The 25,779-nt window shown below is 48.0% G+C and overlaps 1 protein-coding gene across 7 annotated transcripts in view; it reads left to right on the top strand.

The window, feature by feature from the left end:
- BLNK (B cell linker) overlaps positions 1 to 25,779 on the top strand; it is a 443,283-nt gene that overhangs the window by 157,375 nt on the left and 260,129 nt on the right. For 3 of the 7 annotated variants that reach the window (XM_073685212.1, XM_073685213.1, XM_073685211.1), the window contains one exon: positions 1,217 to 1,263. In XM_073685212.1, the coding sequence (XP_073541313.1) occupies positions 1,217 to 1,263 (47 nt within the window). Of the gene's footprint in view, positions 1 to 1,216; positions 1,264 to 21,065; positions 21,259 to 25,779 lie in introns of those variants that run through there. The other 4 variants (XM_073685215.1, XM_073685221.1, XM_073685219.1 and 1 more) reach the window with 4 other exon arrangements.

The raw sequence follows: 25,779 nt of genomic DNA on the forward strand, positions 1-25,779 counted from the left end.
AGCACTTGTTCAAACTGGTAAAAGAGGGACAGAATGATCGTTAATATTATGGCCAAAACGATCTGTCCCCCTACAGCATCATGTTATTGGCAGTACATGACTATGTACACAGGTGGTGTTCTGCCAATAAAGATGATTTTTATGCCGGCATTAATGATTCAATCACCCAACAAACAAGTGTTTTCCTGACTCATCGGGTGATCGCCCAATATTTGTGATCGAGAATTCTAAGAAAATGCACCTTTAAAGGGAACCTTTCACCAGGTTTTCCCCATATAAAGTACGACCAGCATTTTTAAGACCTCAATTACAGCATTCTGCAATGCTGTATGTCTGTCCCCAATCAACTCTGCAAGGCACAAAAAAGACCTTTTATTATACTCACAGAGGGCACGGTCTAGTCCGATGAACGTCTCTGGTCTTGATCTGGCACCTCCCCTATTCGTATAATTGTTGTCCCTCTTCCAACAATGGCCTCCTTCCCTGCTTCATTTGGATGACTCGTCCTATGTCATCCATGTCGACAGTCCCTCGCACTTCTGTGCCGGCGCACTTCTCTCTGCTTTGCCGAGGGAGGGGCAAAGGACTGTAATGTGCATGCCCTGGGAAAGGCCAAAAAGCACCCATGACCCATAGGTAAAGGCGGCGCTTGTGCACTCCAGTGCTTTGCTCTGAGGGCAGAGACAAGTGCACCTGTACAGGAGTGCAATGGAGGACACTGTGTGGATGATGGAAGACGTGTGATCTACACAAAGCAGGTAAGGAGGACGGCGATCGTAGGCAGAGAGGAGGCACCAGATCAAAATCAGACATGCCCATCGGATCAGACTGCGCTATATGTGAGTATAATAAAAGGTATTTTTTGGGCCTTATATAGCGGATTGGGGACAGACATACAGCATTCTAGAATGCTGTAACAGAGGCTGAAAGATACTGGCTGTGCTTTATATGTGTTAAACCTGGTGACAGGTTTCCTTTAAGGAGATGGATAACCTCCTGAGCTCCTCTTTACTGACTACAAGTCATGTGAGGGTTAGATAGACTGGAGCATGTGAGTATGTATATGTACTATACTTCCTGGTGGCATGGAAGAACACTCATGCTTTCATACTGGCCTGGAAATAAAATAAAAAATTACCTAGATTTGTAAGTTAGAAGTGTCCTCTCTCCCCATGTAAACTTTAAGTAACCTCTTTCTTTCTTTCTGTTTTTTTAGAACATGACAGATTATGAGCTGAATAGGTTCAATATAATTTACAAACCGTGAGTATCGATCTCAGCATGACTTCTACATTGTGTGTTTAATGGTTACAAAATAGTCAAATCTATTCATCTATGTACAGAAAAAGTGCACAGCAAAGGATGATATCCCTTGTAAAACCACATTTAGCAGCAATTACTTAAAGGGAACCTGTCATGTGAAAAAATGCTATTAACCTGCAGATATGAGGTTAATCTGTGTAGCATCGGCGTCTCTGCCTTCTTCCAGGCAGAGACGCCGTCCCTCTCACCTCTTCGCTCCCCGCTCTCCTTCCCAGCCTGCTGTCGGCGCGCGCAGCCCTGTAGCTTCGGCGTCTCTGCCTCCTGCCGGGCAGAGACGCCATCCCTCTCACCACGCTCCCCGCTCTCCTTCTCAGCCTGCTGTCTGCGCGCGCAGTCCCCCGGGCACTGTGCTTAGGGCGCGCGCGCTCCCCCCTCTTAAAGGGGCCGCGCGCGCCGTCCTAAGAAGTCCCCGGCCAATAGCCGAGGGTCCTCCCATATATAGGGCACCTCCTCCAAAATGGAGGTGCCCGAGCAAAGTTGTTGCACAGTTTCTTATCTCTGCTTCAGCCCTCAGGTCCCGCTGCTAGCCTGTCTCCTCGTCCTGCCTGCCAGCCTGTTATCTGCCCGTTACCTGCCGAGCCTGCCAGCCTGCTCACCTGGAGCGCTCACCTGTTACCTGCCTGTTACCTGCCCTGGCTGTCCGTTCGCTCACCTGGGAGCACCCGTCTGTTACCTGCTGTGTCTGTCTGCCCGCTCACCTGGGAGCACCCGCCTGTTACCTGCTGTGTCCGTCAGCCCGCTCACCTGGGAGCGGGCTGCCTGTTACCTGCCTTGTCTGTCTGCCCGCTCACCTGGGAGCACCCGCCTGTTTCCTGCTGGCCTGCCTGGAGGCTCTGCCGTCACTCGCTGTGACCACCTGCCTGGTGAACCTAGAGACTTCTACTTGCTCTGCTGTCACGTACCGTGACCACCTGTCAGCTAACCAGAGACTTCTGCCTGCTTGCCGTGTCCATTCGTCATACCGGTCAGTCCCAGCCATCTGACCCGTGGGAGCCACCTGCTCTCTTATAAGGTCGTCCCCAGAGTAGCACCTGGTCCCTCTGTCCGGATCCTCCCTGGTCACGGAGTCGTTAGCCGCCGTCCGACCAGGGTCGATTCGGGTGGATACTTAGTCACGCCCCTCTGGGTCCCTCCTTGCACCTCGGCACAGAGGTTCCACCACCCGGACCCGTAACAATCTGCAGATGAATAACGTTCTGAACCTGCCCTGTACCTGCACGTAGAGTCCCGCTGCCAGGAGGAAATTAACTTTATCCTTCCCAGCAGCGATCGGCGTTCAGTCAGGGGGTGGCACCGGCGTGCATTCAGTTACCACCCTGGGTATAAAGAGCTGCGACTGTAACCGTGCCCCCTGCACTGACTGACAGCAGCTCAGCATTAGATCCGGCTGTCAGTCAGTGCTGTGGGCACGGTTACCGGCACCATTCTCTATATACAAAGCGGTGACTGAAACTGTGCCAGTGCCACCCCCATGACTGAAACCAAACGCTGCTGGGAGAAATAAAGTCAATTTATACCCGGCAGCCGGACTGTAAGTGCAGGCGCTGAGCAGGTTCAGAACGCTATTAACCAGCAGATTAACGCAATATCTGCAGGTTAATAGCGTTTTTTCACATGACATGTTCCCTTTAACCTGTCCTGTGAGCTGTAACCACACCTCGGTACTGACTGACAGCAGTGCATTAGTACTGTAAACCGATTTAGGTTTACAGTTGAGTAACATCAAGTTTTACACCCCCCCACTCCACTGTCAGACGTGTGATCTAACAACCTTATTGTAGAATTTACTGTGGAATATTGTGAATTGTTATTTGTGAGTTTTCCTTTACTCACCGTTGGTGAGAGGCCCTAAGTAAGATGAGTTTCGCTGTGATGTGGCAGTGGCTTAATACAGTCGGATCCGAATGTTAAACAAAGAGCCTCATGTTCAGTTTTGTAAATTTTTGCCTAGCGGCATTAGATCAACGTATGATTTTTGCATGTGTGAATTATGTCATTTTCTACAGCAGATAAGATGTCCCCTAATCAGTTTTCTATAAAATTAGGGCCACAAACACATTAAACTGAAGTCAGACGATCCTGATTGACCTACAGTCGATTGTGTATGGAGGCCTCCCAATTCTCCTCTGACAGAAGATTTTGGGTGAGAGAAGGATCGAGTAGTTGGAATTCCAATGGCTGTTCCTTGTGTTCTGATGGGAGATAAGCTGCTGCCAGAGGACTATGGCAGGGACTGTCTCATAGACAAGACAGGAGTGATCGGCAGAACCAAAGAAGATAGCTGTTGGCCAAATGGTCGTTTGGGGGGCCAGTAATGTAATGTGTAAAGTGGCTTTTAGACTGGGCATAACCATAAGATAACTGCTAAAAAATTCCACAAATGTCAACAGAATTCAATTACAGTCTAAAGTGTATGGTCCACATGGTCTGCTTTCAGGGAAAACAATTTCGGGCATGTTCTAATTAGCATATGAGGTGCCCGAGTGAGTGAGTGAGGTTCCATCACTATGGAAATAATAATTAGAAGCGTTCAATCACTGCTTTTTTTTTAGATGGCAGTTTAGAAGATCGAAAGAGAAAAAGAGAGGGTTTCTGACTTTTGTGTCTTTCAAGTAGGACTGTCTGAAAAGTGCTTCAGGGAACGGTTAGGTGGAGGCTATAACCTGTCCTTGGGCTGATGTATAAAAATATACCCTATGACTTCAAATTCATTACCCAAATTTCTTAAAATTCTCTAAAAAGTATTTTTAATAGCACAAGAATCTAAAGGAAACAAACATCAATAGCAACCAGAACAATAATTAAATCACAGTAAATACCATAACGCACAAACAAAGGTTTTTTCCTACTGTGTTGATATAAAAATAACTATATTCATTTAACCATCACCTGTAGTGAACATCCCACAGAAGTGTAGCACCCTGAGGATTCGGCTGCTACAGGGGTATTGCACCTCAACCCAGAGGTGTGATATTCCACTCCCGGGTAAGGATGGAGTGTGGAACTGAGCTCAGATAGACTGCATGCACTACATACATCCCATTCCAGAGGAGCAGGCCGACGGCACTCCCACTTAGAAATGTGCAGGTGCGACCGAGCCTGTTCCTGGCTGGAGTGGGAGGGGGGAGGAACATCCCATGTAGTGTAGGGGCAGATAGGGGGAGCAGTCTGGGTAGTGGTAGGAGCTCATTGGGTGCTGGTCACCTGAGCTCACACATAGAGGGATATATAAGGAGGGCACCAACTTAGAATCAGGGTCAGTCAGTCAGCTGCAGAGGACAAGTCAGATGCAGAGAGCAGGAAACAGCAGCCCTGGAGAGAGAGAGAGTGGAGTGAAGAAAGACCCAGAGGGGGACAAAGAAGGGACCCAAGAACCCAAATAAGAACACCGGGTGAGGAGTCAGCAAGAGGGTACCGGAACCCAAGCTGGTGGGGGCAAAGACATTCCCCAGCCAGAGACCGGAGACCGTGGGCAGTGTCTGTCACGGTCACCCACTACATTCACCCTGAAGGCACACCACAGGAAGGGTCAGGGAACCTAAGGCCAAAGGTTGCCCAACAGAAGGCCCGAGGGAGCTGGACTTAGGTGAATCACTGGTGGGGACGGCTGAAGTAAGGACAGAGGGAGAGCTCAGGGCCACGCTCCGGACTTGTTTGGGGGTTGGCCGGATCCAGGACCTGGTGGACGCAGCACGGCTCGGGAGGTCACTTGGAGCTAGAGTGACCAGGAACATCTGCAGTAAGTAAAGACCCTTAACTGCACTACCCGAGTCTGTCATCATTACCGGCTGCACCGCACCACCACAACCCCCATCCTCTGCGCCTGTCCCCTCTGAGGCTATACCCCTCCCGTTGGGGGTTATCCCACCAAGCTGCGCATCCACCATCAGCCTCAGCGGACCCTGCTGCAGCGGCGGCCACAGTGACCGCATCACAACGGGTGGCGTAGTCGACACAACGAACTTTAATAACATCAGTAAAGACTGCCACATAACCCTGAGCTTGACGCCCTGGGCACGGGACCGGGTCACAGCCGCTCGGAGACTACAACCCCCCATCTGATCCGGTGCCGGGTATTCCCCTCAAAAAGGAATATGTCCCAGGGGGCGCGTCAACTTTGGCGTAGTCGGCAGGATTACGTGCCCGCAACACCCGGGTACTGCGTGCCTGAAGAAAAGTGCAAGTTTACCTCAGAAAGAAGTCTCCCGCCGGTTCCGGAGGGTCCACGCCATCGGACTCCATCACCAGTCGTTTCCCGCCGATTGTCCGCCATTTCCAGCTTGTTCCCGCCATCTGCAGAGTTTCCCGCCACTGGGCGACGCTTCCCGCCAAAACCGCAGATTTCCCGCCTTGGAAGAGCAGCGGACGCCATTATGGGCGTGCCAAAGGAGGGCAAGAGGCCACCTCCCATCGTGGGCCGGGACAGAAAATGGCGCCAAAAGTGGAAACCGCCCCCACCAACAGAGACTGTGATGCTGGAGGTGTCTGTCAGCGTGAAAGAACTACCCCTGGAGCTGACAGTCACCGAGTTGCCCCGGGACCGCCCTCGAAGTGGGAGGAGACGAAAGAAAAGAGCAAAGATGGGTGTCGCTTGGAGCAGTCTAGAACGAGCGCACCCGGAGGCAAGGTGTCCAGAGCGAGAGCACCCGGAGTCGAGGAGAGGAAGAGTAGACCCGGGAATGGAGCGGCAGCAGAGCAGCACCGGCCCGCTGGCCAGGAGCCTGCAGAAGGAAGAAGGAGGAGAGCAGAGCAGCACCGGCCCGCTGGCCAGGAGCCTGCCGGAAGCAGAGCAGAGCAGCACCGACCCGATGGTCAGGAGCCTGCTGGAGTCAACAACCCCGCTAGGCTTAGCGGAGATCCTGGCGCAGCTTCCCCGAGATCGGGAGTGCGCGCAGAGTGCCCTGGAGGGCCTCGCGGGAAGGATGGCCCGAGTGCAGAGGGAGATCCTGGCGGAGTGGGGCCGGGAGATGGCCCAGCAAGCTGGAATCCGTCCACGGAACCCGCTCCCTTGGAAGAAGACACCGACTACCTCTGCGGATGACGCGGGAGGACCCAAGGCCGGAGACGGCGCAGAAGAGGGAGCGAGACGCATGGCAGCAGGTAAGGGGGACGCCTATACCCCATACCGGAGGACCACCCACCTGCCCCAGCTCCCCGTCGCAGAGCCCGAAAGTCCCCCTGCCGTACCCGAGACCGCCATGACACCGCCACCGACTAGGCCCCGACCGGAAGCCGCCGTCGCGACCCCAGTGACGTCACGCGTCGTGACCCGGAGCGTGGCGAAGGAAGGGAAGCCTCCGGCCTGGTCGCAAGGCCTAGCGTTTCCGGGCGCCGCATCCCCAGCAGAGCCATCTACCTCCGCGGAGCCTCCGGCCTGGTCGCAAGGCCAGGTGGCCCAGGGTGCCGCCGTGTTAACAGTTCCATTTACCTTCCAGATGCCCCAGGCCTGGCCGCAAGGCCTGGGCAACCTGGGCGCCCCCACCATCGCGCCCGCACCCGTAACATCAAGGGTGCCAAATCTGGGAGAGGACCCCTTCAGCCAGCTAACGTGGCCGGACGGGCGGCCTTTCATCTGGCCCGAAGAATTCTTGGAACTGGAGCGACAAAAGAAGTTAGGTCCCCTGTGTGAGCCCCTGATCCCGGCTCCAAAGCCCGTGACTCGGGTCTCGCCTCCACTCGAAGAAGCCCAATTCGTGTGGGACCCCACGGGAGAAGATTTGATGGGGTTCACCGGAGAGACTCGGGCAGCTGCAGCTGAACGCACAGAGTGTTGCCGTCAACAGCTGGCAGAGTTTCAGAGAGAACGGGAGGAGAGGCGGGTCAGAGAGCAATGGGCCCAGACCCGCAGCGCGGAGCAAAAGAGTCGGACCAGAAGGGACCCCTATGCAGCAAATCGTCCCCGTACCATCGGGACGGTAATAAAGTTTAATGCGCAGCATGGGTGGGGCTTCATAAAGGACCGGAACACCATGGGTGACGTCTTCGTTACCCGACGGGACGTCGAGTCCCACCTGCCAGAGGGTCACAAAGGCCGTGACCTCTACGTCGGTGACGAGGTAACGTTCACCCGGCACAAGTGTGCCAAGGGACCTTACGCCCTCCACGTGCATCGCCTGACAGAGGAGGAGTTGCGGTGTAGGGAGGAGGAGCCAGAAGACCCGGACGGGTTCAAGGCTAGAAGGTACTATGACTGAGATAGTACAAAGGACTGTATATAGTTACCTGTCGGGGTACCCAAGTAACCGTGGCTGCTTTAAAGTTTAGTCCCCGTTGGGACCAGTGAACAGTTTAACCCGTGTGTCCCCTACCCAAACCAGGCTGAGGACTGTGAGCAGCCATCCCATTCCCTTTACTTGGCCGGGGACTGAGAACGGCCAAAACTTCCCTGTACATAGTTGCGCTTCCTAAGGCGCCCCCTACTGGTTTTATGAGAAACTGCTTATCAAAAGACTGTCGCACTTTGCCTGGTCACGAGTTGCACGGTGACCAGAGGAGGAAGAAAGAAAGAGACGACGAGAATGTTATAATGATGTCTATATGAAAAAGTTTATATATATATAATATTTTATATGTTTTATATGTTTATAAAAATTTGTATGTTTTGGTGTTTTTGTCTTTGCAGCCCGAGGACGTGCTGTGATTTACCAGGGGGGAATGTAGCACCCTGAGGATTCGGCTGCTACAGGGGTATTGCACCTCAACCCAGAGGTGTGATATTCCACTCCCGGGTAAGGATGGAGTGTGGAACTGAGCTCAGATAGACTGCATGCACTACATACATCCCATTCCAGAGGAGCAGGCCGACGGCACTCCCACTTAGAAATGTGCAGGTGCGACCGAGCCTGTTCCTGGCTGGAGTGGGAGGGGGGAGGAACATCCCATGTAGTGTAGGGGCAGATAGGGGGAGCAGTCTGGGTAGTGGTAGGAGCTCATTGGGTGCTGGTCACCTGAGCTCACACATAGAGGGATATATAAGGAGGGCACCAACTTAGAATCAGGGTCAGTCAGTCAGCTGCAGAGGACAAGTCAGATGCAGAGAGCAGGAAACAGCAGCCCTGGAGAGAGAGAGAGTGGAGTGAAGAAAGACCCAGAGGGGGACAAAGAAGGGACCCAAGAACCCAAATAAGAACACCGGGTGAGGAGTCAGCAAGAGGGTACCGGAACCCAAGCTGGTGGGGGCAAAGACATTCCCCAGCCAGAGACCGGAGACCGTGGGCAGTGTCTGTCACGGTCACCCACTACATTCACCCTGAAGGCACACCACAGGAAGGGTCAGGGAACCTAAGGCCAAAGGTTGCCCAACAGAAGGCCCGAGGGAGCTGGACTTAGGTGAATCACTGGTGGGGACGGCTGAAGTAAGGACAGAGGGAGAGCTCAGGGCCACGCTCCGGACTTGTTTGGGGGTTGGCCGGATCCAGGACCTGGTGGACGCAGCACGGCTCGGGAGGTCACTTGGAGCTAGAGTGACCAGGAACATCTGCAGTAAGTAAAGACCCTTAACTGCACTACCCGAGTCTGTCATCATTACCGGCTGCACCGCACCACCACAACCCCCATCCTCTGCGCCTGTCCCCTCTGAGGCTATACCCCTCCCGTTGGGGGTTATCCCACCAAGCTGCGCATCCACCATCAGCCTCAGCGGACCCTGCTGCAGCGGCGGCCACAGTGACCGCATCACAACGGGTGGCGTAGTCGACACAACGAACTTTAATAACATCAGTAAAGACTGCCACATAACCCTGAGCTTGACGCCCTGGGCACGGGACCGGGTCACAGCCGCTCGGAGACTACAACCCCCCATCTGATCCGGTGCCGGGTATTCCCCTCAAAAAGGAATATGTCCCAGGGGGCGCGTCAGAAGCATTTATCATTTACAGTATAGTCCTGCTTTAAACTTTTTTCTTTATTTCTAAAACTTCAGTAATATCAAAAAGAGATCAAAAGTACGTCACAAGTTAGTGATAAAGAACTATGACTCATCAAAACAATGTCCATAGAGAGCCCAAAAGAACAAAACCAGAAATAGAGCAATGGCTACAAAATAGACAGATCTTACAAAGACCATGATATAATGAAAAGACAAAGTTCACATATCAAGGAGCAACTTACACCTGGGGTCGACATCCAGGAGTTTGGGCACTTTTTAACTTCAATAAATTGCCTTTTTTTGTTACATTTATTTGACATTTTTTTGTCTAAGAAAATATAGTTTTGCTTGTTTAAAGGGGTTTTCCAGGCACACAGATTATTAGAGCATTGAAAAGACTATGAAAATTAAAACTTCATAATTTATTTGCTCTTAAAATTCAACTCTGTTTCATGGTCATGTGACCTCTATATCTTTATTTCCAGCAGGTAAGGAATAGAGTGCAGAGATTTCTAGTCTGTGCCTTGAATGACTCATCCAGTAGCTCTGCAGTGTGATCTGAAAGAGGATGTCATGTAGAAACAAGGGACTATGGGCGCCTATCTGATCCCTCGAACTAGGGGCACCCTAGGCTATACCTGTCCCCCAGATTACCCCAGATGATGGAGATGCTGGGGTCTCGAACCTTGCTATGCTCCTATCTTAACCCTTATCTGTTCCCTCCCTCACCCAGGAAGGTGTGAGACTAAAGTGTATTGAAAAAGACTAACCAGACAGACAGGGGTAAACAGGCAGGGATAAAAGAAAACTACAATCATACAAATACACTCACAAAACAACAGAGTGGAAAACAGGGGAGGAATAGGAGGCACAAACCAAATGGGAGAGGATAAGGATAAACATGCAAACCAACTCCACGCAGAAATCTCCTGAACAACTCTCCAACCACCTACTCCAAACACTGAATTCACCTTCAACTCCAAACCAAGTAGTGGTAAACTATCACTGGCAACTCCCAAGTGCCAGTGTCGAGCATATATACCAGAACAACTGAGGTAATTCAGGATGGAGAGCTCCAGGTGATCAACTGAACTGATTAACCCTTGCAATAACAAAGCAAGGAAAACCTGCACTGTTTAATAGGATGGTGAAGCAGTTCTAATCAGTGCAGGTGTTCATGTAACCAGAGGCCATGATCTTCTGGCTCTTCTCTGTTGCAGTATCCCCGTGACTGTTGATGTCATGGGGGTGTGACCCATAATCCTTGGCAATTTTACAGTGGCTGGTGATGTGTACAAAGCGCAAGAAGAGCAGGGAGCGCACAGAGACATTGCTGGCTTCACAGTAATTTTAAGAACTAGTAACTATGGTCAGAGGCACTAGTGTTGAGTGCTCCAAAGTGATAGATTGTATTATAATAAATGAATATATTATATGATGTATTGCTCCACTGCAGTACACTGAGCCTCTGTGGTGCCAGTGTCATTAACTGTAGCATTACTGACTGCAAGAGAGTCTCAGGACAATGCATACTAGGTGAAGTGGGAGGAAGGTTAGGAAGGAGAACATATGTGTACAGCGCTCTATCCATCTTGAGACTGCATAAGAGTCTCAAGATGGTGCTTTGTAGGTAGAGTGGGTGGGCACAGAGGGTGGACATGTGAGAACTGTGGAACAGATACAGCTCTGTCTCTTGGGAAATGTTGTGTAGAGGCAAAGAGGGAGAGTTGACAGGCAGTTTAGGGTATAAACCAGTGTTTCCCAAACCCTGTCCTCACGGCCCCCCAACACATCATGTTGTCAGGATTTCCTTAGTATTGCTCAGGTGAGAGAACCTGTGTCAGTTTCTGATGCCTTAACAATAACTCCATCACCTGTGTAATACTAAGGAAATCCTGAAAATGCGATCTATTGGGGGCCGTGACGACAGTATAAACCATAACAAACCACAAGGATGGCTCCATAGTGCTGGAGTGGAGTTAAAAAAAAAGAAAATAAAGGTAACAGGGTTTTGGGGGTCATTACAAGGCCAGCCAAATCTTTTTTTTTCCGTTGGGGGGGGGGTTGTGCCCGGAAACCTCTTTAATGTTAAGTGTCTTATTCAGTTTCCTATTAGAACAAATATCCTTCATCATCAAGAAAAAGCATAGGTTTTTAATGGATTTATTTTGTAAAGTCAAATTAAGTTCAAACATTCCTGATTTTTTTCATTTCATTTTGAAAATTCAAGTATATTTCCCTTTTGAATTAGGTGTCATTTCGACAGCACAAATTACTGTCGTCTAGCCCCCAAATGAGTACGGTATCAAATAGCTGGTGGCAGCACTTTCAGTGGCCAGAAATTGCCTGCCACATCAACATGTCATCTTGCTGCAGGTTTTAATAATAAAGGAAGACTGTTTTTCACTGCTCTGCCGGCTGTCCACGTGGAAGAAACATACCATCTGGTTCCAAGGAGGATTTTTTGGATCACTTTTTATTAGATCATTGTCTGTTATAAGTTAAAATCATCAACGCGTTTCAAAGTTTTTGCTTAACTTCTTCATCAGGATAAGATAAGGTACAGGTTTTAGAAGTTGGACCCCCAGATATTGGACATTTATGGTATATTCTGTGTACATATGACTCTCCCAGTGGGATATGGGGGACTCGGGACCCGGGCCTTTACCTTCTTGGGATGTCACGGCGGTCGGCTCCCGGGCCCGTACCCTGGGGTCACTCTTAAAAGGGGTTGTTGCTTGAAGGGATGATAAACGGTTTTGTGACGCCACCTGTGGTTCCTGGTAATGGGTACCAGCGCTGCTGCAGACCTCCGGGGGGTGATGGGATGGCAGCTGAGATGTTTCTGCTCCCCACAGGCGGAGCGGGCCCCCGGGGCAGGGTTGATGGAGGGGATGCAGGTGAGAGGTGGCCCAGCCGGGTCAGGGAAGAATAACAGACACGCACACAGGGGATTCGCTTCAGTACCTTTACTGGTGTAGACGGCAAGTGCGGTCCAGGGTACTTGGTAGGAAGGGTGCACTTCTGGACTCTCCCCAGTGAGCGGGTATAAGGCCTCCTTGTCTGTTTCTTCCTCTCTCTCTATGAAGCTTCTGACCTGCTTGGAACTAGGCCTAGCTTCTGTACTCTTTCTCACTCTCTCATCTGTCTGCTTGGTGGTAAGAACTTTCCTCTGGCTACCACTATCCCTGGACGCTGGGGCCTTCGTGGTTCCTAGTTCTTTGGATGGTTGCAGCTTCAGGTTGACCTGGGGTCTTGAATCCCCTTGGTATACCGGTTATTCCTACTGGGCGTAGAGGACCCTCTAGGCGCAGACCCAGTGTCCGGCTTGTGTTCTGGGGTGAGCCTAAAATGCTCCTCTGCCCCCCCAACACTTCTCTCTACTCTCCTTGCCTCCGGCCACACTCTAGGCCCACAGGTTTCAGCACATGATTTAGGCCTTAACTTTCCCTCAGCACAGCAGCTAACATGTGCTGCTTCTTCGCTGCTCTAAAGTGTCAGCACACTCTCTGCCTACCTAACTCCACCCTCCAGTATATATGTCCCTAACAGGGCTCCCTCTGGTGGTATGAGGTGGAAAGGTGGAGGTATCTGTGTGTACTGAGGGCCTCTTGTGGAGAAGTCCGTCCATGCACCCTTTTGGGTCCTGTGGTACCTGTGGGTAGCAGGGTGCCACACATACACTACCAAAAATATCTAAAAAGGGAACTTCCCTTTGATAAGTCTCAGTTTTACATATGGAAAAAATAGCAATCAAGTATAACATATACTGGGTACAGACAAGCGCTGCATACAAACTGTTAGGTTATAAAACAGTTCATTAAAAATACACCACAGTTAGTTGAACCTTTAAAAAAAATTTAAGGCTAAACTATACTTTCCAACTTTATCAGAATGCCTGGAAGACTGTGCCAAAAAGGGAAACTTCATGAAATCCCAAAAGAATTGGCAAATCTCCCAGTCGTTGCTAAAACTTCCCAAAATCAATACTTCAAAAAGGCTTCTAGTGCAGGATACAGGATTCTCTGTCATCAGAAAAATCTCTGGCATCCACATGTATTCAGAGGGCATGGTATGGACATAGCAGGGATACTGGCTGGAAGACTTTGTCGTTCAGAGACCTCCCAAATGCCAAGCTCCAAAAAGTGGCAAATATAGGCTTCGCATACTCATCATTTTGCAGGGGCATACTGTCACGAATATGCCGCACTCTGCTGGGACCTGTAGTGCATCTGGGATTAGAAGATCTCAGCATTTAGCTGAGCACAGGTCCTCCTTGAAATCCACATGGCCATTTATGAGTTAAACAGATTTATGGTTTCTTGTGGTATGGAATTGGTTAAGAATAGTGTTGAGCGAATTTGTTCGGCGAATGTTCGAAAGTTTCAAATTCGGCACGAATATGGCACATTCGGATTCTTGATCGCAAAGGCAAGCAAATTTTCTTAAAATCAGAAAAGTATGACGAATTCGGGCGGGACGGTGAATACAGAGCTACCACGGCGTTTTGAACAGTTTTGTTAGCATAGTGCAAGTGTATGATGAGCGGTGACATGCCAGGTGAGTGTGGGGTCTGTGGAGAGCTTAGAACAGGTCAGATCAGCGGCGCGCTGTTTTTTTTGTTTGTTTTTTTTCCTGTAGGCAGTAACTTTAGCTGAGGAAAGTGCGGCCAGCCAATCATAACACAGAAAGCATCTACACTATCCAGACATAAGGGCTTCTGCAATTGGCTGCAGAAATCACATGTCCTCTCAATATAAAAAGCGGCCATGTTCCCTCAGCGCCATTATATCCATGTCACTGCTGGGGACAGTAGTGATGGGCAGTGCGGCTCTTTTTGGTGATCTGGCTCTTCTGGCTCCGCTCACCAAAAAGAGACGGCTCTTTTGGATCCTAAATGGATCCCTATTAAATATGTGTTCACCATAGGTGAACACATATTTAACATGACATTGATTCGCCAAAACTCCGCCCACCCACGGAATAAACTCCGCCCACTCACCATTAGCCAATTACATTGAAGAGTGGGCGGAGTTTGGTTTGGGTGGGCGGAGTTACGACCGCTGAACACTGCAATTTTACACCCAGTGAGAGCCATTCAGAGAAGTTAGTGGCTCTCACTGGGGTGCCAGCTCCCATCAGTCACAGCAGGGAGCCAGCTCTTTGTGTCGGATCGTTTGCGACCAACACATCACTAGGAGACAGACGCAGCTCAGTGTTCTCCTGTGTAATGAGAGATATTAGCTAGATAGATGGGCTCTTGTGTGGTAGTCAGATAGTGTAGATAATTCCTGGCCTGTGTACCTCTGCAACCACTGGTGCAGCACATTTTTGGTGTTCTTGTGCAAGTACTGAGATTCTGACAGAAACAGAGGGCCCATGCCATACAATAGTGTTGTGCACCGCTGGTATAGAGCTCCATGTCTCAGCATACCTTGAATCTTTTTTTGCACTTGCTAATGTGATCAAGCAAGCGCAGTGCACCTTTTCATTTAGTGGGGTTGAAATTGTGCTTCTTATTGCGGAGCACAAAATCTTTTTTTTTTTTCTGTTGCTATTGTGATATTTAAAGCTTTGTGCATTAAAGTTTTTTTTAGTGTCAGATACTATTTTAGTGGAGTTGAACTTCAGGTGGTTTCAGAGTAAAAAAATACATTTTTTTCTCCTACTAGGCCCAGTCCAAAAATTATTTTTTCCTGTGCCAAAAGTCATACATTGCTATAAGCCAGCTACTACATCAGTGGCGGTCAAATTCAGCTTGTACGCCCAGTCAAACCTATATATATTTTTGGTTGGCAGGCTGAGTCCACCAAAGGTTTTTTACTGTGGCAAAGTTGATCCAGTCTACTAAAAGGCAGATCCTATTTTAGTGGTGAGGAACTTATCCTGGTTTCACAGTAAAAAAAAAAAAACTTCTCCTACTAGGCCCAGTCCAAAAAATATTTTTTCCTGTGCCAAAAGTCATACATTGCTATAAGCCAGCTACTACGTCATTGGCGGTCAAAGTCAGCTGGACGCAGAGCTTATGCAGAGTAATCCAAAAATATTTTTTGCTCTGAGTAAAGTGATACAGCTGGCTAGATCTGAGTTTGAAATATTTTGGAGCATATATTCTATGTCATACAGGCCTCCTCCACATTCAAAAAAAAAATTTCTTCTGTTCCTAAAGTAATACAGCAGGGGACATCTCAGTTTGAAATTGTTTGGAGAATATCTCGTAGGTTTTATCGGCCTCATGAACGCTAACAAATTTCTTTTGTCTGTTAGTAACATTATACGGCAGACCATATCTTACCTTGTCATTTAGTGTCGCTGAAATTCAGGTGTGTGCTGAGCTATTGCACAGGAAAAAAAGCGTATTTTTCTTTAGTTAATTGCGTGCTCCTACCACTGTATCTGACCAACATGAGTGGGAAAAAGAGAGGGCGTGGTGGAAGGGGGAATAGGCTTGGTGTTCAAGGTGTACGTGGGGTACGTGGTAATGTTAGTGAATGCACTAGTGAACCAACACAAACAGGTCCTATCCAAAGACAGCTGACAACTTATGTTACTGGACTGCCTACTGCACTCCCTTCCTTTAGCAGCCGCACAGCGATACGCCTTGTTGATAAGGCCCAGAAAGAGCAGGTGCTCCAGTGGATGGCAAACTCTGCTTCCAGTGCCCTCTCCTCTTCTTCATCCACCTCAACATCACACGCAGTACAGTCCACAGACGTGGCACCCCAATTACCCATGCTTCCCCCCGCATCACAACTGGCCAACTGCCCAACTGACTGTAGCAAACCGCAGATGGGCAAGTCTGTAGAACTCTTCACCCATTCTACACCATGGGCATCAGAAGTGTACTCCAAACAGTCACAGAGTCAAAAGGAGGAATGCATCTGCACTGATGCCCAAATTTTTTTTTGCTTGGATTCGGAGCAGGACGAAGTAGTGTCCGAGCAGGTTCCTGACCCTCGTCACGAGACGTTAACCGCAGGGGAGGGAGGTGATCCCGATGAGACTCAGATACCAGGATTGTACTGTGCTGTCAGAGCAACAAGAGGAGAGGGGTCACTCTGAGGACGAGGAATGGGATAACACATTGGATGATGACGAGGTTGAAGATCCTACTTGGTGTGAACCAAGAGTCACGCCGCCGAGTAGCTCATCTGAGGACGTGGAGGAGGAAGACAAAGAGGTTACATTTTGCCCTACGGCAACCGTCGCTGTGGCCAGTAGTGGTCACGGGTCTGCAGCTCGCAGGGGCAGCAAGGGTTGCCTAGCATGGGCCTTTTTTGTCACTGCAAAGGATGAGCCAACTCACGTTATCTGCAAACTTTGCAATAAAAAACTCAGTAGAGGGAAAAACTGCAATAATTTGACTACTACATGCATGAACCTTCACATGCTCAAACAACATTCTTTACGCTGAGAATCTTACTGCGCTGAAATGCGGACCAGCGCACCACAACAACCATCAGCTGCCCCATCAAACGAATCCGCTGCTTCTTCCTCATACTCTGTTACCGTGCCAAGTATTGTCACGCAGGTCTCCCATCGCAGAAACTCCGGTTCTTTACCCGCTCCAGTCAGGCTGAGTGACAGCCCGTCAGCTGTAACGGAAGCGGCCACGCCTGCTGTGTTTGTTTCACCGAGCACACTGCATGGTTCTCAATCCACCGTAACATCTGCACCTCACTCACGCTCCACCAGTTTTTCTGATTCACCATACTCCACCCTCCCTAAGCACCTTAGCCAGCCCTCGGTCCCGCAGTTGTGGTCACGTAAAAGATTGTTTCATCCTACGCATGACAAAGCTAAGAGGTTGAACTCCAAAATCTCCAATCTGTTGGCCACGGAAATGCTGCCTTTCCGCCTGGTAGATACAGACGGTTTCCGAAAACTGATGGCCGTCGCAGTCCCCCAGTACCAGTTACCCAGTCACCATTACTTCTCTAAGAAAGCTGTGCCTGCGCTACACCGGCATGTCGCAGATAACATCACCCATTCCTTGTCTAAATCTATGTGTGCCAGGGTGCATTTCACCACAGACACCTGGACGAGTATGCATGGCCAAGGGCGTTACATCTCGCTGACTGGACACTGAGTGACTCTGGTGGCTGTGGGGGCAGGCGGGGAAGGGGCTACTCCACAAATCTTGGAATCTCCAAGGCTTGCAGAAGAAACCTCTGTATTTCCCACTTTTTCCGCTGCTTCTGCGTCCTCCACCTCCTCTAGGGCCTCCACCTGCGCACTCAACCTCTGCCTTAATGAGACACGTGTTCCAAGGGTGCGGAGCGAATACACACCACCTCCGTACTGCGCAGTCAGGGCTCACCGTAATCAGGCAGTCTTCAAATTAATATGTCTTGGAGATCGCAGTTATAGAGGTGAAGAGTTGTGGGCAGCTCTCCAGGCTCAGTTTTAGCAATGGCTGTCTCCGCTGAACCTAGAGCCAGGGAAGGCCGTTTGCGATAATGGTGCGAACCTGTTAGCGGCCCTAGGCCGAGGCAAGCTCGCACACGTGCCTTGCATGGCTCACGTCCTCAACCTGGTGGTACAGCGATTTCTTCGCCACTATCCTGGCCTGGATGAGCTGCTTCACAAAGTACAGAAGGTGTGTGCTCACTTCCACCGTTCGCACCCCTCATGTCATCGACTTGCATCGATACAGAGGTCTTTGTCTGTTCCAGTTAACAGGTTGATCTGCGATGTGCCGAAGCGGTGGAATTTCCACTCTGCACATGTTGCAGTGACTGTGCCAGCAGCAACGAGCTCTGACATATAGCTTGGGGCAACGCAGTACAGACTTGGGGCATATCACGTTTGCGGAGTGGGAACAGATTAAGGACCTCTGCACCCTTCTGCACGGTTTTGAAATGGCTACTAAACTAATTAGCGCTGACGATGCCATCATCAGTATCACTATTCCAATCATACACATGCTGGAGCAAACTTTGAATAACCTGCGGCAGGAGGTGGTGGCCCCAGAAGAAGAGGAGGATGCGGAAGGGATACTAATGTCTCAAATTTCCAGACTGTCGTCTCACAGGCAGATGCCAAGTGACGGTGGATTACAGCGATCGAGGGGGTTTGATGATACCAGGCAAACTGTTAGTGAAGGTGCAAGAGCCGAGGAACTAATGGAGGAGGAAGAGGTGATGGGTGAGCAGCTGTCAGAGGATCAAGAGGATAATCATCCCCTCTTGTTTGAACGTGGTTGGCAGGAGGGGATGGAGGAAACAAGCATCAGTGTTTTGCAGCCCACAATACAGCCTGGCTTTGGACCTCCTGGAAGAGCCCGACATATGAGCAACATGATCCCCGTATAGTTAGGATTCAAAATAATGCTGACTACTGGGTTGCCACTGTGTTAGATCCACATAATAAGAGTCAATTTTGCCAGACACTTCCCGCCCTGGAAAGGGACTCGCTTATGTTGGAGTATCGAAACAAGCTTTTAAGCAACCTTAATAGAGTTTTTCCCCAAGATAACAGTGAGGCATACAGTGTGCATCGCAGCTGTAGTCTTTCAACCTCTGGCACGTCAGTTCGTCAACGCCAAAACATTAGCAGCAGCATCAGCAAGTAAGTGGCAGAAGCAATTTCTGGGAGTCCTTTCACACCTTTTTTGCACCAGCTCGTGCACCAGCACAACAGAGTACAAGTCTGACACGTGGTGAACGACTGGAGAGGATGGTGCAGGAGTATCTAGAGTTCAATATCAATACCATCAGGGAGGGTTTAGACCCTTTTACATTTTGGTCTTCAAAAATGGATGAATGGCCTGAGCTCGCCTCTCACGCCTTGGAGGTTTTATCATGCCTGGCAGCCAGCATTCTCTCTGAGGCTGCGTGCCCACGTAGCGTTTTTCAAGCGTTTACGCTGCGGAATTTCCGCAGCGTAAACGCTTGTTAAACGCTAGGTAATCCGCTCCCCATGGTCCCCAAGGGGATTCCGCAAGTTCTATGCCCACGCTGCGGATTTTTCCGCAGCGTTTATGCTGCGTCCAAAAATCCGCAGCATGTTCATTAATTTTGCGTTTCCGCAAGCGGAATTGCCTTGTGCAATGCATTAAAAACGCAAGTCAATTCCGCATGTGGTAAACGCGCGATAAGCGCACGATAAACGCGCAATAAACGCGTGCGGAATTCCGCATGCGTTTTTCCGGGAGAGGACATGCGGAAATGAAGCAGAAATTTTCTGCTTCATTTCCGCAACGTGGGCACATAGCCGGAACGTGTCTTCAGCACTGCTGGTAGTATCTTGATGGATAAGCACACCCGGCTGTCACCTGAAAGTGTAGACCACCTAACTTTCATCAAGATGAACAAGTCATGGATCTCCAAGGACTTTTGCATCCCAATTGCAGACTGTACAGAGTAGGCGATGTTGTCGTTCTGTGTGTACAGCATTGATCTCTTGAAATTGCAGTCTGTGATATGGCTTCTGTGCCTGCTCTTGCTGCTGCTGCAGGTTTTAGGCCTTAATTTTGGGAAATGTGGAGAATTCTGATTGTGTCTCCATCCATTGGGTTGGCTGTAGTAGGACAGGTTTGGGTCTGCGTTAAACTACTTGTAGTCTGATGACATTGATGCCACTTCGGTGGTGTTAGGCCCTCATTTAGGGCAATGTGAACACTCCTGGCTAGGTCTCCATCTCCTGGGTTGGCTGTACTGGAAGAGGTGTGGGTCTTATTTACACTATTTGTACAGTAGTGAAATTGATGCCACTTTGTGGCGTCTGCCACTAATTTTTTTAAATGTAGGGAATCCTGCTTGGGTCTCCATCTATTGGGTTGGCTGTAGTGGAACCTTCCTGTTCTGCAGTCTAAGTTGTTTAAGGTTGCGTAGCAGTCCTTGCTGCACTCCTGATACAGACTCTGCCTGCTGCACTCCTGATACAGACTCTGCCTGCTGCACTCCTGATACAGACTCTGCCTGCTGCACTCCTGATACAGACTCTGCCTGCTGCACTCCTGATACTGACTCTGCCTGCTGCACTCCTGATACAGACCATGCCTGCTGCACTCCTGATACAGACTCTGCCTGCTGCACTCCTGATACAGACTCTGCCTGCTGCACTTCTGATACAGACTCTGCCTGCTGCACTCTGATATAGACTTGTGGCAATCTCTTGTGGCAATTCAATTCGCCTTTTCCAAAATCAGTCGAGATCAGCCCAAACCACAGTAAAAGACAATTAACCCACAACCTTACCTTATCATAGCCAAACAACGTTTTTAAAAGATATATCTAGCTGTTGTCAAAATCAATATTTTCACACAAGAAGTAAAAATCCACCAATTTGGACAACTTCCATCTAATATTATGGATCACTATAGGGATAGCTTAAAGGAGTTGTCCACTGCTTTCACATAGGATAGGGCATCAATGTATGATCGGCCAGGGATCCGACACCCGGCACCCACGCCGATCAGCTGTTATTGGTGCCAGTGGAGGCGGCCGCCGGCTGGAAGTCCTTACCCGCGGTGTTTGGCCGTCCATTTGTAGTCGCAGCCATGGGGTACTACACATCCGCCTCCCATTGAATTTAATAGGAGGCGGATGTGCAGTAACAAGCGCCGGCCACTACAACTGGACGACCAAGCACTGCAGGTAAGGAGTTCCGGCCGGCGGCCGCTGCTGCCGGCACCGATAACAGCTGTTTGGCGGGGGGTGCCCCGTGCGGGACCCCGGCCGATCATACTTTGATGCCCTAGGGCATCAATGTGAAAGTAGAGGACAACTCATTTAAATAACAACATTCATTAAGCACAATGAATTTGCATTTATGACAGAAGCTGAAATTGGACGATTGAACAAAGCTGCATTAATGATTAAAATTAACTTTGAAGCAAGTAATCATTAACATACAAAAATGAGGAAGTATGAAGCAAAGTTTGCCTGCTTCTATTTACAAATTGATCAAATAGATCAGGCAAATAGTCTTTTGTGACTGTGGAGAGGATCATAGTGTACCCAGGGCGGCAGCACTGAGATATGACAACCTTCATCTGATGAATGTCAGCATAGGAAGAATATAAAGATAATGCGTAAAGGTCAAGTCAAAGAAAAGTCTTTATGGTATGTCTCGTGTAGATATGCATATCTTTGGTTTCCTTGAAGTTAGTGTATTTTTTAACATAACTTTTTTTTATTATTTATGAGTATCTGAATATTACATTAGCCGTAGTTAAAAAGTAGCAGCAGCATCTTGTACTTACACACTTACACATATGGCTAAGAATGCTCTTAGGGCAGTGGTCCTCCAGCTGGTCCAAACCTACAACTCCCAGCCACACTTTGGAGACCTCTTCTTTAGGGTCCTAATTATATCCCATTTCTTCCATTCTTAGAAATGAAAGGGGTTGCTCTAAAATTAAAATGTATCACTTATTCACAAGATAGTAGACAAGCCGGCAGACAGAGTTATGGTGAATGATTACTATTCTGAATGGTCTCCGGTTGTAAGTGGTGTACCAAAAGGTCAGTGTTTGGTCTACTATTATGATTAAGCTATTTATTAATTATATAAATTATATAAAAGACTGGATTAATAGTGTTGTTTCTATTTTTGCACATGACACAAGCTATGTAGTATAGGGCAGTCTATGGATGATGTTTATAACTAGTAACAAGCTGATTTGGACAAACATATTGTTTAGGCATCCACTTGGCAGATAAGATTCATTGTGGATAAATGTAAAGTTATGCATCTAGGCACTAATAACATGAGGGCACCATGTGTTCTATGGTGAGTAAAACTAGGAGAGTCACTTGTAGAGAAGGATCTGGATTTACTTGTAGATCACAGACTAAATAATAGCATGCAATGTCAATCAGCTGCTTCTAAAGCTAGCATACTATTGTTATGTGTTTATTAAAAAAGAGCCTATAAGTCTCCTTACTCTGGCATGTCAGGTATGTCACTCTCCACAAGGAGGAATGTTACTCCTTAGACCCCAGTCAGAGGCCTCTCATACAGCCAAATCAGATCTCATGCTTAGCAATGAGGAGGACCAATACCTTGAAACATGTGTCTGCAAATTGAGATTATGGTTTGGCTTTTATCCTAAATTATGTGGTTGGCAAGGCTCGATATTGACTTTTAGGATTGCTACTTCCAATAGGTGGCACTAGAGTTGAAGTCCTCTTCCTCTTCCTCTCTGAAGAGACAATCTTCATATTTAATTTCCCAGATGAGCATTGCATGGCCTATAAGTCTCCTTACACTGACATGCTACTCTCCAAAAAGAGAAACGTTACCCCTTAGACATTTTATTAAAAGAGGCATGAACTTGCAGGTCAGGGACGTAATACTACCATTTTACAAAGTGTTAGTGTGAATCATAGAAAGGATGCCGTGGAGTTAGAAAAAGAAGAGTCACAGAACTGATAAGGGGCATGAAGGATATCATTTAAAAGGAAAGATACTTAAACTGATTTAGACTTGAGAAGAGACATCTAAGGGGGTACATGATTAACGTGCACAAGTACGTAAATGGTACATACAAAAAATATGGTCAAAAGCTGTTTCATGTAAAACCCCTTCAAAAACAAGAGGGGAGAAAAAAAGGTTTAATCTCAAGAGGAGACAGGCCTTCTTTTCCATGAGAACTATTAATCTGTGAAATAGCTGACCTCAGGAGGTGGTCACAACAGGAACAGTCAATTTCAAAAAGAGCTTAAATGCTTTTTTAGAAGAAAACGAAAATGTATAAAATTCCTGTTCTGAAAGTTGATTTATACTTGGAATCAAGAGGGAAAATCTTGCTGTTTAAGACAGACGGCATCATTGATTATGGTTGAACTTGTGCCCGATTCACTTTATTCCTTTCCATTCCTCAGTAGAACTTGATGGAAATTTTGTCTTTTTTCAATAGTACTATGTAACTAGGCAAGGGTACATTTGCGTTAGCTTCAAACAACTACCAATTGGAAGATATTTGCCTATCGGAGGTAATTTAAAAGCCTGTTTAGACAAGCAGACCATAAACTCATCAACTAACATGCGTATATTACAGAATAATCTGTAATAGATCATTCTGTGCATATAGGCTGCCATTGTTCTCAGCAGCACAGGTCCTGTTTTCGCAGGACGATGGGGTGCCGAGAACAATGATCTTTTGGGCAAACCAAAAATATAATTTCACCCAACGAACAAGAGTTTTTGACGAACGCCAGCCTGTTTACATTGCACAATTATCCAGAAATAAGTCTTCCTATGCATGCTTAGACTTGTCTCCCAATACTTTATTAATATTATTATTATGATGGTCTGATTAAAAAATTCTTTCACCATAATTTCATAGTTATAAGGTTGAAGATAGACTCAAGGCCATCAAGTTCAACCTATAGCCTAACATGTTAATCCACAGGAAAGCAAAAACTCCATGGGGCAGACACCAATAGCTCCATATTAGGGGAAAAATTCCTTCTCGACTCCATACGGCAATCAGACTAGTTCGCTGGACCAACACCGATCACAGAATCTAGTACCCATAACTAGTGTTGAGCGATACCTTCCGATATCAGGAAATATCGGATCGGATTGGATCGGGCCGATACCCAAAAAGTATCGGATATCGCCGATTCCTATACCGGAAACCAATGCAAGTCAATGGGACACAAATATCGGAATGAAAATAAACCCTTTCTTTCCTTGTAGGTTAATTCTACATGAAGGAAAACAGCTAACAATAATTTAGAATGTATTGGGGGAGGTGGTTGCCCAAATTGATGGGAACAGTGCTCACAGTGAAACATGAAAAGCCGGCAATTCAGCAGCGGCATATACCGGTACCCGACAATTTAGAACAGAAAGAATAGAACATCACACATAGATTAGATAGATAGAAACATGTCAGTCACATATATAATAAGTACAGTGACAGTGTTGGTTACTGCACTTGTCATTTTGTGTTAAAGGATTTATTTAAAAAAACAATAGTGTTTTCATGCACCGTCTCTTTAAAAAAGCCGGCCGGCAATTCAGCAGCGGTACCCGACAATTTAGAACAGAAAGATAGAGCATCACACATAGATTAGATAGATAGAAACATGTCAGTCACATATATAATAAGTACAGTGACAGTGTTGGTTACTGTACTTGTCATTTAGTGTTAAAATAAAGGATTTATTTAAAAAAAAATTGGCGTGGGGTTCCCCGTAATTTTAGTCTCTAGCAGTGGTTAAGCAGACTGCTGGGGCAGATGTTTGAAGCCTTGGAAGGGGGTAATACCCACGGAGCTTCCCAGGCTACTAATATCAGCTCCCAGCTGAATACCTAGCCTTTACTAGCTATTAAAATGGGGGACCCCAAAAAAAATTACGTGGGGTCCCCCCTATTTTAATAGCTAGCAAAGGCTAGGCAGACAGCTGGGGGCTGATATTAATAGCCCAGGAAGGGTGCCATGAATATTGCCCCCCTCCCAGGCTAGAAACACCAGCCGTCAGCCTCCCCAGAAATGGTGCATCCATAGGATGCGGCAATTCTGGCACTTAGCCTCGCTCTTCCCACTGCCCTGTAGTGGTGGCAGTGGGGTAATAGGGCTGGGGTTGATGTCAGCTTATAATGCCAGCTGACATCAAGCCCAGGTTAGTAATGGAGAGGCGTCTATAAGACACCCCCATTACTAACCCCATAGTGAAAGTAAAAAAAAACACAAACACCCAGAATAAAGTCCTTTAATTGAAATAAACACACAATTCTTTATTGTTGTAAATTAAACCATACTTACCGTCACGCCCATTCCAGCTGAAGCTAATGATCTCCTGCAATAAAAGTAAAATAATAAACCAACATCATCCTTACCTTCCCATGGTTCCCAGGACAGCTTCAGCTCTGCTACATCGAGATGACAGGCTGGACCTCAGCAGAAAGCTGCCATCCAGCCTGTCATCCCGCAGACACTGAGAAGCGCAGGCATGCTTACGCTCCTCAGTGTCTGGCTGTGATGGCATCCAGATGAGCCGACAATGAACTCAGCTCACCTCATGCACGTCACTGACAGCGTGGGAGAATTCTCCTGCGCATGCGGTGAGCGTGAGAGACTCGGCTCATCTGGATGACGTCACAGCCTGACACTGAGGAGCGCAAGCAAGCCTGCGCTTCTCAGTGTCTGCGGGATGACAGGCTGGATGGCAGCTTTCTGCTGCGGTCCAGCCTGTCATCTCGATGTAGCAGAGCTGGAGCTGTCCTGGGAACCATCGAAAGGTAAGGATGATGTTGCTTTATTATTTTTCTTTTATTGCAGGAGATCGTTGGCTTCAGCTGGAATGGGCGTGACGGTAAGTATGGTTTAATTTAGAACAATAAAGAATTGTGTATTTATTTCAATTAAAGGACTTTATTCTGGGCGAAGCCCCACATCAATTTTTCTTTAATTATTTCATGAAGTTCCTGAAATAATTAAAAAAAAATTGACGTGGCGCTTCGCACAGCCAGGTACAGCAGGCAGGAACGGGCTGCCCCCAACCACCAGCTGCCTATTTGTACCTGGTTGGACACAACAATATAGGGAAGCCCTTTTTTTCTTAATTATTTCATGAATTTCATGAAATAATTTAAAAAAAAAATACGTGGGTCTTCGCCCTATTTTTGTG

The sequence above is a fragment of the Phyllobates terribilis genome, unplaced genomic scaffold (assembly GCF_046119375.1).
Source record: "Phyllobates terribilis strain yellow unplaced genomic scaffold, ASM4611937v1 Scaffold_5__5_contigs__length_657084704, whole genome shotgun sequence".
In the NCBI taxonomy this organism is placed as follows: domain Eukaryota; kingdom Metazoa; phylum Chordata; class Amphibia; order Anura; family Dendrobatidae; genus Phyllobates; species Phyllobates terribilis.